Source organism: Castanea sativa, chromosome 7 (assembly GCF_040712315.1).
Source record: "Castanea sativa cultivar Marrone di Chiusa Pesio chromosome 7, ASM4071231v1".
NCBI lineage: Eukaryota > Viridiplantae > Streptophyta > Magnoliopsida > Fagales > Fagaceae > Castanea > Castanea sativa.
In genome coordinates, this window is record NC_134019.1 from 33,949,633 (window position 1) to 33,962,417 (window position 12,785).

A 12,785-nucleotide genomic window follows, 5' to 3' on the forward strand; every position below is an offset into this window, starting at 1 on the left:
TTGATTAATTATTGAATTTGAATGTCACTTTGGGTTTTGTCTAGTGACCATCAAACATGTTTAATTATGTGCTATTCAACAAAAATCTTCTGCAAAATATGTATATTTTTTTGAGAGATTACGTGTGATTGACATGTATAAATGCGGTAGTAGAATTATTGGAAAAAAAGTTAATATAAAATCGGGCTAAACTAGGCAAGTGTCCATACAGCTGTTACCATATTGAGTAATTAGCTCTACTTTTAAGTCTTATTACCAAATTAATTAATAGTTATTATTGCTTGTAGTTGTAGATAACAAGATTAGAAAAGCCAAAAAAGGAGAGGGTCTATTAGCTGCATAAAGCGGTACCATAGATCATACCTTTTGACTGTGACCTAAATTCAAGCTAATTAATTATTGCTATTCACCTAAGTAAAGTTCTCATCTAGTACTCAAATGCATTGAATGAAACTCGAGAGAAACGCGTGGACATTTTTAAACTCGTGTTGTGTTCATGTCATATTTAGTACACGATGAAACACAGTATGGCATGCCAAACTCTTTGTACCCCACAAGTTGAAGTTATTTTTAAAATGAAGTTGGCACAAATGGAAACGAAAAACACAAAAAAAGGACCTAAACTACAGCTATGAAGATTAATGTTGACTCTAATTTAAGAAACATCTGTTCAAATCAATTTTGGTCGCCTTTGAATAGTGAGGTGTCTTGAACAAAAACATGTTTTCTTTATATAGTGATCTTGACCAAGATGCTTGCAGTGACAACAGTATTCATACTAGACAAAGTAGCTTTTATGGAAAAGCTCATGTACTTTGCTTGAGACACATGCATATCTTTGAACAATAGGTTGGCAAAGTTATGTTATGTCTTTAGAAGAGTGATAGCTTCATAAGAAGAATGCACTTCAATGATTGGAAAATAATGTTCATTTGGACTGAATGGTATCAACCACATATCTTTGCTGCAAATATCTCTTCTCTAGTAGAAAATGCTTTTACTGTGAAATCAGCCCAACACAATTCTTATTTCGTTGAATTAAAAACATATCTGTTTGTCCCATTTCTACTTTCTTCTTTCCTGAGGCATATACAAACACAAACTAGAAATAGAAAAAATATATAAATTGGAATTATAAGGCATTAGCAATGAAAGACATTCTCCATATTTCACGTCCGCTTTCTTGTCTCGACAATGAGCAATGATGTTCTAATGTTAGTCATATCATATAAAAGAGAAAAAGCTTTCCAACTATTGTGCTATTATGTTCAGCCAAAAAAAAAAAAAAACTATTGTGCTATTATTGGTATTGGGAGTGTGGTGTAAAGATCAGAGTCACATCAGCAAGAATTTCCATGATAGTAAAGAGCAATTGATACACCTTTTCTAGTGCTGTACACTTGTCCTTTCGTAGCAGTGCCACTATGTAGCTGGACTGGGCCAAGCGAAGGGATATGGGTGTAGACAATTAAAGGGGTTCTCATACTTCCCATAAAATAAAAATAAAAATAAATAAATAAATAAAAAAAGAAGAAGGGGTTCTCATACTCTCATAGGCCCTAGCTAGCAAATCATGCATTTCTACCCAATGTTAGTGCTGTACACACGGCAAACTTTTGTGAAAACATTTGGATTTTGGACCATAGTCCAGAACTTTGGACTAACTAAGAAGACTATTGTTTAAATACACATACTAAGCAAGCATTATCACTTCTAATCAATTGATGAAATGAGTGAATTGTTTTTATGTATAATATTTTCCTTCATTCTTGATATTTGGTTCATATTTTCAACCCATCTGGTTCAAAGATAATCAAAAATATGTTTTATTACGTATGCTTCAGGTCACTGTTTTGACTTTGATTCAAGCATGGTAGCTTTTGTTCAGATTACGTGTCCACAACCCATTGATTTTAGGTTATAATGTAGATAATTTTTGTGAGGAGCTCAATAATTTGTCTTCTAGAGATATCACAAAAACCCTACTTCTTTCATTGCATTTTCTTTTTGTAGTGTACTTTTGTTCCATGTTCAATAATTCGATATTGAGGGCCTGCCTTGCCATAAGAGGATGCACCACTCCCTCGACAAGTTTATTTTCATTGATTTTTTTGGCGTCAACATTGGATCATTTTTTTTTCAATAGTAAGTTGTGTAAAATAATTTTTGTATTTTGAAAATGAGAGGTTTGATGGTGAAAATAAGTTAAAATTTAATCTTAAAGTCAAGACAATATATTTGATATAACTTTATGTTGAATTGAGACTATTTTATTCTAGCTCCAAATTACTTTGTGATGTAAATTAGGTTGAACCCAATCGTTTTGGTCTGTCAATCAATTAATTTGACCATTTAAGTGTCTTTGGTACAACTTATTTTTCAAACTTCTGAAAATGAGCTGTTTTAAAAAAATTTACCTAGAAAAAAAGAAGTTTAACCTATAAAAATAAATTATAAAAATAAATTAGGAATTGGAAACGTGTTACCAAATGGACACCTGTAAACATGATTGTCTACCTATGAACTTGACAATCAGGCATATAGCACTTGTAGGAAATTTTTACAAAAGTGAATAAGTTATGCAAAAAATTTTAAAGATTAAAGAAAAGAGGGAGATTACAATTTATCCATGTGGTATTGTCCTGTTGTATTGTATTTGTAGTAATATATTGATTTTTTTTTTTTTACTAAAAGTTGTGATGGTAAGGCAAAACCATCAGTGGTTGCGTTGTATTTGGAATATTATGCAAAATCAAGTCATTTGAATAGAACTTTAACAATTTTATTTTAATCTAAACCTTGAAGGATCAAATATAGAAATTAAAAGTTTTTTTTTTTTTTGATAAATTGTAATAGGACCAAATCTCATTGGGTAAATTGTGATTAAAAAAAAAAAAACCATTTTCAAAATCATAAGTGCCATTTTATAAACGAAATTATTTTACACATCCTACACTAACATCCAAAATATGAAGGTTTAAAAAAAGAGACGAAAATAAGAGACACATCCTGCAAATAAGACTATAAAATAAACAGAGTTGTTTGTGAACAATTTTCGATTAGTTAATTAAAGAAATTTTTAATTTATATACATTTATTTAAATATACATAATAATATGATCGTGAACAATCTTGTTGTATTATGTTCAATTTAAGTATATAGAATATTGTATAGAATAATGTGCGTGTGCACGCACACACATTAATTTATAAAATACTTATATAGATTCTATACTAGATTGTGTAAATTTGTAAATAAGTTTATGAGATGTCAAACTATAATTTGTATTTTATTAATAATATAAAATTTCATTTTCGTAATTATATATAAACTTAACAAAACAATATTTGTGAATCTAAATTTTATCAGTTCATAAACAAACACCATTTTATCTAATTAAATCAACTAATATAATTTCAACTAGAATTTAGTTATCAATTATCACTATAGATTTTTGGAGGAGCAATACATTTTATCTATGTTGTTTATTATATTTGGAAAAACAATAAATTAATTAAGTAGCTTCTAAACAAGTTCAAGCTTGTTCAAATCAAACTTAAATATGTAATCAAACTTAGTGATGAACTCAAATTGACTAATGTTTGAAATAAAATTGAATGAATAAATCTTGAAACTTTAATACTTAAACTTGAAAGGGTAAAATACTATTTTGGTCCCTAAACTTTAACAAAAGTTTATTTTTCATTCCCAAACATTAAAAAGTTCTTTTTTCTTCCCTGAACTTTGTAAAGAGTTTTTTCAATGATTTGGAGACAAAAAATAGGGATGAAAAAAGAACTTTTTTTAATAGTTTAAGAATGAAAAACAAACATTTAGTAAAGTTTAAGGACATAAATAAAACATTTTCAATAGTTAAAAGACGAAAGATGAACTTTTCAATATCTTAGAGACAAAAAAGGAACTTTTTAAAGTTTAGGGATGAAAAACAAACTTTTAGTAAAGTTAGCTTTACTTATTGCAATTGTATCTGAATCATGTGTCTCTGCCTCACTAGGCACTTTCGGCCCAAAGAGTAAACCTAGTTGAGGCCTAGACTCCAATCTTCTTCTCCAAAGTCCATAATTCCTAACCAAAACGACTCTGATCCATAGCCATTCCCAAATCCCAATCTCTTTACTTGTTTTTGAGCTTTTAGCTCTAAAAAATGGAATTGTTATTGAAGATGTGCATATTTTAGGATTTAGATCCATGCAATAGCCTTACCAATTACCACTATTTGTGAAATGTAAAAATAAATTTCAAAAAAAATAAAAAAGATAAAAATGTAATAAAAAGGTAAAATGTTTAAAAAACATTTCCACTGCACTGGATCCAAATCCCATATTTTCAGTTACTATTAATGAATCTCATACTATGAATTTCAAAAGCACTTCCATTTTCATTCCAGTTCTACTTCACGCTAGTTCTAAGTTCTGACTCAATCACATGCAGGGCTGTAAATGAACCAAATTGATCATGAACAACTCGGGCTCAACTCAATAAAAAGCTTGTTCATGTTTGTTTGTTTATAAATAAGCCAAACTTGAGTCTTAATTTTAGGCTCGTTTAATAAACAAGACGAGCTCAAGCAAAAAAATTTGTTTACAAATAAGCCCGTAAGCTATTAGGCTTGATACACAACAATTCAAGCGTAGACTCATTTATAAGTTTATATGTGTTAACTAAATATACTTATTACACATATCTTAATAATGATATTGCCAACATGAGACCACTACCTATATTACCTTAATTTTTTTTTCTTCCTTTAAATTGATCAAGAACCACTTTAAATTATAATTACATTTAAAAATAAATAATTAATTAAATAGGCTACATATGATCCTTCCTTATCAATCATTTAAAGTAAAGTTATAAAATATGTTAATAGTTTCTCATTCATAATAGTTACAAATAAGTATTTTTTTAGTCCTTCACCATCTAACGTGAATGTAAAAATTGTATTTTGAACAATTACTGAAGCTGTAGACAAGAAATAATGAATGAATGAATTTAATTATGTAAAATTTTTATTTAAATAATCGCTAATCATAAGTAGGATTAGATGCATGATAAAATGAGTATACTATTTTCTTTTTCTTTTTTCTTAATTTTAGAAATTTAAGCATTTAATAATTAATTTTTTTAGATCTCAAGTTCAAAAACTTAACCTAAGCTCGAGTTTAAACTTGATATTAAGTTTGAGTTTGGCTTCACTAATTAATCAAGCTCAAGCTTTTTGGCTTTCTCACAAGCTCAAGCTCAAACAATACTTTTAGTCTTGTCACAAGTTCAAGCTTTTGATTTTTCCTAACAAGCCAAGCTTGAATATGCACTACTCCACAAAACTCGGCTCGTTTCCAACCCTACTCACATCACATGGGTAGGAGACTAGCTTTCATAGGATCCTTTTCAAGCTTTGTGGCAGCCTTTTGTGTCCATTTCTGGCTTCAACTGCTACAAATTTGGTCTGAACGAGTCATACCCATTGAAAACAATCTCAAAAAGTACTTAATACCCCTCAAAATTTTCTCACCCTTTTTGTCTTTGAAAATCATTACCAATGACTGCATAAGCCACCAAGACTTGTGTATGAAAGGAAATGTTGACAATAACTTTGTTATGATATTCCAAAATCCTTTTTGGGTCTCACTTAAGAAAAAAAAAATTGTTAAAAAAATTGCCAAAAGAGATAAAAAAAATTGTCAAAAGCTGTCAAAAAATATGTTGTTAATGGGCATTTTACAACCCTATCATGAATAATTGAAGGCAAATGTTATCAAACACCATAAAGTGCTTGTTAAGGTTAAAATAATGTGAGTCCCACATAATAAAAAAATTGAATAAATAGGAGAAATGGTATAAAACTAGCCCATAAGTGTATAAAGCTAACAAAACACTGACATAAAGACAATATCTAACATAAAGTTTGGTGTTAACAGACATCTTACGGTCCCTGTTAACCCAACCCTTGATTGAATACCACTAATATTTACCGCCTTAATGCATTTTCCATTTTGTTCCTTGTAAAGAAGTGATCTTGATGCATAGAAGCAAGGAATTTGATCATTTTTAACTACACTCGGACAAGATAATTCAAACACAATGCAAATAAAAAATTGCAGCATTATGCGTAATTGATTTCCAACTTAAATAAGTATATAACCTACATTGGTAATGTTCAAATGTTGCAACTTAAATAAATTTTCTGAATCATGTCAATGTTCGAATGTTGCACACATAATAAAGCATCATAACATGGAAGCAACATCAGAAGCAACCCTATGATCATTACCCAAACTGTAATGCCTTCTCAATGTTCACTGGGAAATGACACAAGAAACAAACAACAAAATAAGCTAGATGGCTAATATGTTACCACATGATGTGGCAGGTCATTCATAACAGTAATAGGTAACAAATAGTTAAGAAGCACATAACAGGGAGGGATTAATGTCTTACAAAACCCAATATGAGAGTTTTTGAGTCAACCTAAACTAAATACTTACACAATATACAAAAAAGATCAAGTTTATTTATCAGGCTAATGAACTGGGTGGGGCTTGAGTCATAGGCAAGGCAGCAAGCGACAATCTGCAAAATGTAACAACAAATTAACTTTCAATTAAACACCTATACAAGAACAGCATTATGCTTATATAGCTTTATGCTGCAGGAAGGTATGAAATGGGGAGAGAGAGATATGCCTGCCAGCTTCGATGATATCCAGCACACGCCTAGAAGAATGGAGAAAGAGTTAGTGAAGAAAGCTTTTAAAATGAGTAGGATTTTGCTAACGTTTGCAGAACAAGAATTGATATGCAAGATAAACCCTTTTTTTTTTAATGCAAATATCTTATTTATGACCTACTAAATGATCATCCAAAGTACCAAGACATGTTAGTCTAACGGAACCATAGAACATGAAAATATCTTCTTTTTTTTCCTTACTAAAGTGCAAAGAGCTTAAATTAGCTTTATGGCTAATCAACAACTGCATGATGTGGAAATTATTACTAGCAACAAGAAAGTTACAGAGATCCAATTAAGGTATTTAACCATAAAGCAACTTAATGAAATTTTCCAAATACCCTATATATATATATATATATATATATATATAGAGAGAGAGAGAGAGAGAGAGAGAGAGAGAGAGACAGAGTATATATTAAAAAGAGACAGCCAGGAAGCACAGCTAATATGAAAAGAGAGACTAAAACTTACTGAGTGTCAGACCGCAATTTCTTATCAGCTTCTTCTTTCTGATTATTTTGGCGCTTCTTTGAGGAAGTTGGACCCACAACTGAAGGCTCTGGTAAATCAGCAGGCACAAATCCACTTTGTAAATTGGCTGCTTGAGATGAGGGTTGTGCACTGATCAATTGAGTTGATGGTTCAGGTGGTGGTACTTTGAGTTCAGTGCGAACTTGTGTCCTTGAGGAAGACCCTGGAATTGCAACTTCCATGGCTTGTATGCTAGGACCCTGGGGTACAGCACTGATATTGGCATGGCTTATATCCTTGACTTTATGCAATCCAGCATAGAGTTTGCCTTTAGATTTAATAATCTCAGAAAGAATTATTCCTGATCCAGACTTACCTGCATTATATCTTCAATTAGTTACTCATGCCAAGAGTCTTGTGGCTCGACTAATACCTCCCGGTGCTTCCAATGGAGACATCCAGGATTCAAATCGCCTCACCCATAGCTATCACATTATATATATATATATATATATATATATATATATATATATTTTAAATTTGCTACCCAAAAAAAGTTTAGAACACACATGGCATAAATAGATTTAAAACAACTTCATAATAATCATAGAGCAAAGATACCCAAATGGGAGAGAATGACAGCACGTGCTGTGAATTGTTCAGCTTCTTTCTTGTTTCTACCAGGTTCACCATTATAACATACACCATTGAAAACCATAGAAGATATGAAAACTGGAGGCAACCCTTCTGTTTGAACAGTATTGTAGATAGGCTTTTGCAGATTCATCTTGACAGCAAACTCGTTAAGGATAGACTTGCAAAATACCGTATTCTGGAAAATAACCACAAAAAGGTTAATTTAAATGAAAAAAAAAAAATAGAAGATATTGGTCAATCTTTGAAGCAATAAGAGAAGATCTAACATAAAATATGTCATACATCAATGAATGAACCTAATTCTCAGTAAACTGAGCCTACATAATATTTATAAGCACATTAACATTACACTTCATATATGCATTCATCATTCATAATTCCTTACATTCACATACCTAAAAAGTAAAGTGCAAGTTTCATAATTACATGTGCTACAAATATAAAGTGATGTATTGACATTATTTCAACCCCTATCATTCTTTTTACAAAGAAACACATAAATCTCAATGCCTTGGGAAACAGCATTGTACCTAAGAGAACATGTATATATCACTTGATAAGTGAAGTCTAAACTGGGAAAAAAAAAAAATCCATTTTCTCCAACAATAACACACTTGCCGGCTTGTCATTTAGAAACTAACTAGCTTATCAACAACCATACAAACATTAACATATAGTAACAAAATAATTATCTCAGATGTCAAAGCAAAATAACATGCACATGGTTGACCTTCAATATAGCAATGTAACCACAATAGAAGACTTCATATTTTTTATAAGCATCTTTAAGCCTTATGATCTAACTTGAATATTTATTATCCATATTGAATTACTTATACTCAAAGTTAATCCACCTAGAAAAGATGCAACCTACATATTTATGTTCTAAAAGTTCACCAAAAATAGAATATTCCACACTTATATGCATCTTTCAGCCTCACAATTTAGTCTTCTTTCAACCTCCAAAAAGATATTCTCCCAACCTTTGAAAAAAAATTACAAGTTTCACCTTCCAAAGTTCTAAATTTACAAATTACAATCATGATGTAACAAACCTCACAAATGAGTGGAGTTAGTGGACATCTTTCATCCTTTATCTTCTTTGATATGTGCTCCAGTGCAAGTTTGGAAACGTCTTGTTCAGCTATTTTTCTCTGTAAAAAAGTGTTTGGAGAGGTATAAATCTGTCCATCCACTACCACCGTTGACCTAAACTTAGGTGCATGCTGTGATCCTTCATTTACAGTTTTATACATTGGCAGCTGAACGGCCGACCTTTGCGCGTATTCCTGTAGACGGTTCTTGTACATCAACTGTTCTGGAAGACCTAAACAAATTCCATCTGCAAAAGTTTCAAAGAATACTTCTCTACAACAACTAGCAAAAAAGATTCAAGCAAAATGTTGCTCATCTTATATTTTATATATAAACATGAAGCCACATACATGTAACAATGACAAACAAATGGATTAAACACGAATCAACAATGAGAAAGCACTTTGCAATATTAAAGGGTAATTTCTAAAGTAACACACATTGCTTAATTACAATCACAGTAGAAGTGAACTAGCCGACAATTCAAACAACAACATCATCATCATCCTGTACATGAAAAATAAAAGTATCAACAATTTAGACCCTATTTGAGCAAGTACCTTAAAGCCCTACAAAGCACATTTTATTGTGTGCACTTAACTAAGTTGATCCATCGTATGATGTGGGTTAGTTTGTTGACGCTTATTTGCTACAAATGCCCGGCAAAAAGCATATATATAAAGCTAAAGCCCATAGAAAACCCAATTAGATTCTTAATTTTGTGCTACATGTCTCATATAAATTTTTAAATTTTTGTGCTTGCATTAACGACAGAAGCCAAGAAGACCACAGTATTAAGGTTCATTAGACTAAGCAAGAACATCTCAACTGTACACTTCTACAGTGGACTCCATAGGTGTGTTTCACTTTCTAAAAGTCATAAGACACCTGATCTTTCCAAATTTTTCATAATAAGGCAGAGAGAGAGAGAGAGAGAGAGAGAGAGAGAGAGAGATCTATTTGTGCAATAAACCAAAAAAATATGAGAGCAAGTATAGAGAGACACGAGAATCAATCTGTTTAACTTTAGTGGCGACTGCGGGAAACAAAACTAGAAAAGTCCTTCAGAAAAAGGGCATCATCATCCTTCCCCCTCTTTCACGTTCAAGGTTTTTCCTTTTCTTACCCATTCTAAATTTTGTTTTAATACATCACCACCATCAAGCTGCCACCCATAAGAGATGACATCTCCTGGTAACAACTGGTAAGAAAACAATAACTCATTAATAATATTATATTAATTGCTTCTTCATAATGTTTTGAAGTGACTCCCCATGCTGGATTTCTTGATCATCCACACAGAGTTCAGCAACCGTTGTTGTTTTTGAAATTATGTGCATTCACGGATCTTGATGTTTTATGGTATGGAGCTTATGTATGTGTGTGCATCCGCTGCAAAAGTGTGTATGTGTCTATATATATACACACAGACATACTTTTGCAGCAGATGACAAGTAGAAGAATTATCCACTCTAAAATGCCTGCATGAGAAGGAACTTCGAAGGCTTTACAGCAATGGATCAATTTATCCTCCAAAGAAAAAATGTTAGAATGCTTCTTTCCATTAGCAATGACATTATTTCCAAATTAATAAGTTATGAATCAATCATTAAATTTTCATGAGCCACCCCAGCCTGCTCCTCCACAGTTGTGTGTGTACCATAGTGACTATTTATTTATTTATTTATGAATTGTATACCTCAGTGACTTAATTTGTCTTAAGTTATTAAAATTGTAAATCATGCAAGTACCAGTCAAGAATCCAGTTTGTGGATTTTTGGATATGAAGATAACATACGGGCTATATCAAATTGGCATGCTCAATAACCTGTGTGTGGTATTGTATTTACCACTTCATGCTATCTGATTTTTGTCTTAACATTTTATTTATGAGAGAATTTTCATGTTAGCAAATATCCCAAGTTGTTTTTGATAATTGCATATAACAAGTATGCTTTCTTCTAACATTACGGCTTTAAACTGTTGGTATTATTCTTGGCACCAATAAGTTATAAGTTCCCTAAACCAAAGTCAAACACTAAAGAACTTCTAAAGGATATATAGAAAGGGCAGAGAAAGATTGGGTTGAGGTCCGAATTATCGCAGGACAATCCATGGGACTCCAATCTCAGGTTCACACCCGAACTAAATTGTGTATATAAATATAATTGAAGGTGAGGGTATTTGGCATCCCAAACTCATCTCCAATGGCCGTATAGTCTATACAAACCGACAATGAAGCATTCAACTATGTAAACAAAAAACATCACAATTCCTATTGAACATTTAAACTAAAGCTCTATCATTCAGTGACAGCTCTCTTCCTCACAGCATTTAAAATAATAGAAAGGCTTTGTTATTAAACTAAAGTTGAAGCACAAATTGAATCCAATTTTTTTTTTTTTTTGAAGAATCAAAAACTAAATTAGTTAATTGTTGTAAAATGTGTCTAATTTAATTTATTTAATTTTGGTGTCAAAAGATCAATTTATAATACTCGTACAAAAGCAAAAAAAAAATTACCACCACTCATTTAGATAAGATACTAATCACTATTGTTGAGTGTTGTTTCCGTGCAAAATCACCGGTTACAAGCTAGTTTTACATAAAGATCACATCCCAAGTTTTCATTTTTCCTTTATCTTTCTAAATTCACAGAGTCCACCAAATTGCAAAGCTTAATAAACAAGAACCATTTCCACTATAAAAACAGGAAAGCACCCTTATTTATTATTTTGACATGGAGACCCTTTGGCTGCTCAGTAAATATGTGAAACTAAAAAATTCTAAAATTTGTTTAGAGCAGAGAGAACCAGACAAAAAATATATATATATATAAAAGCTTAGATCCTTATGTACCAAGGACAATTTATCAAAACCCAATAAGGAAAATGTATGAAATACATAAATAAAATCCAAAAAAAGGTTATATTTACTTGAAGAAGAGACCCTTTGGTTGCTCACTAAAATAATGAAACCAAAAGGTTCAAAATTTTGTTTTAAAACTCAGCTTTAATGAAAACCCAAAAAGGAAAATGTATGAAAACAGTCAGAGAACAAGCAAAAAAGCTTAAAAATCTAAGATTTTTAAGTAGCAAGGACTAATTATCAAAACCCACAAAGGAAAATGTATGAAATACATAAATAAAATAAAACCAAAAAAGAAGCTCATACTCACGTGAAGAAGAGGATGTCGCTGCAGAAGTAGAGGGACGCGGCTGAGGCTGAAGTCGAGCTGAAACCTGAGGCTCAGGCTCAGGCTCAGGCTCAGGCTTAGGCTGAGGAAAAGCATTTGAGCTCATTTCCGCCATTTTTTATTCTCACGCACAGCAAACTCAAACAGAGAGAGAGAGAACTGTGACCGTGTTTTCAAAAAGATGAGCGCAAAATAAAGAGAAACGATGGGAATGGAGCACAAATGCTTTTTTAGCGTAGAACTGTGTGAGTGTTTTTTTTTTTTTTTAAATTAAAAGCGTGGCAATGAATTTAACTAAGGCCACATAAAACAAGGGTCTGCCTAATCAATTTCATAATTAAATTCAAACAACAAAACTGGATTGAATGTAATTTAATTTTCTGCTAGTTATAATTATAGTTATAGGGAAAAGTTAGTTTTTCTAAATTATTCTTTATAAAAAAAATTGGTCAATTTTACTCCATATCTTTTTATTATATGTGATTTTTACAAATATACTTTTGGATGTTATTTTTTTCTTATATCCTACATGCTTGCAAAATTTTAAGATGATTAAAATCAATAATTATGTTCTTACTTAAATATTTAAATTTTAAGTTTTTGTTGTCTAAA

General features: G+C 31.4%; 1 protein-coding gene across 2 annotated transcripts; it reads right to left on the reverse strand.

Moving 5' to 3' along the window:
* Positions 1–6,346: 6,346 nt before the first annotated feature.
* LOC142641972 (uncharacterized) lies at positions 6,347–12,415 on the reverse strand. 2 transcript variants are annotated; one of them, XM_075816301.1, is made up of 6 exons: positions 12,156–12,415; positions 8,938–9,209; positions 7,847–8,057; positions 7,226–7,601; positions 6,709–6,738; positions 6,347–6,595 (listed from the first exon to the last, which is right to left on the reverse strand). In XM_075816301.1, exons 1-6 carry the CDS (start codon positions 12,286–12,288, stop codon positions 6,541–6,543), a joined length of 1,077 nt encoding a protein of 358 aa, XP_075672416.1. In that variant the 5' UTR covers positions 12,289–12,415; the 3' UTR covers positions 6,347–6,540. The 2 variants fall into 2 exon arrangements, with proteins under 2 accessions (XP_075672416.1, XP_075672415.1); XM_075816300.1 differs by having other exon boundaries at positions 8,938–9,224; positions 12,156–12,404.
* Between the last annotated feature and the right edge of the window lie 370 nt (positions 12,416–12,785).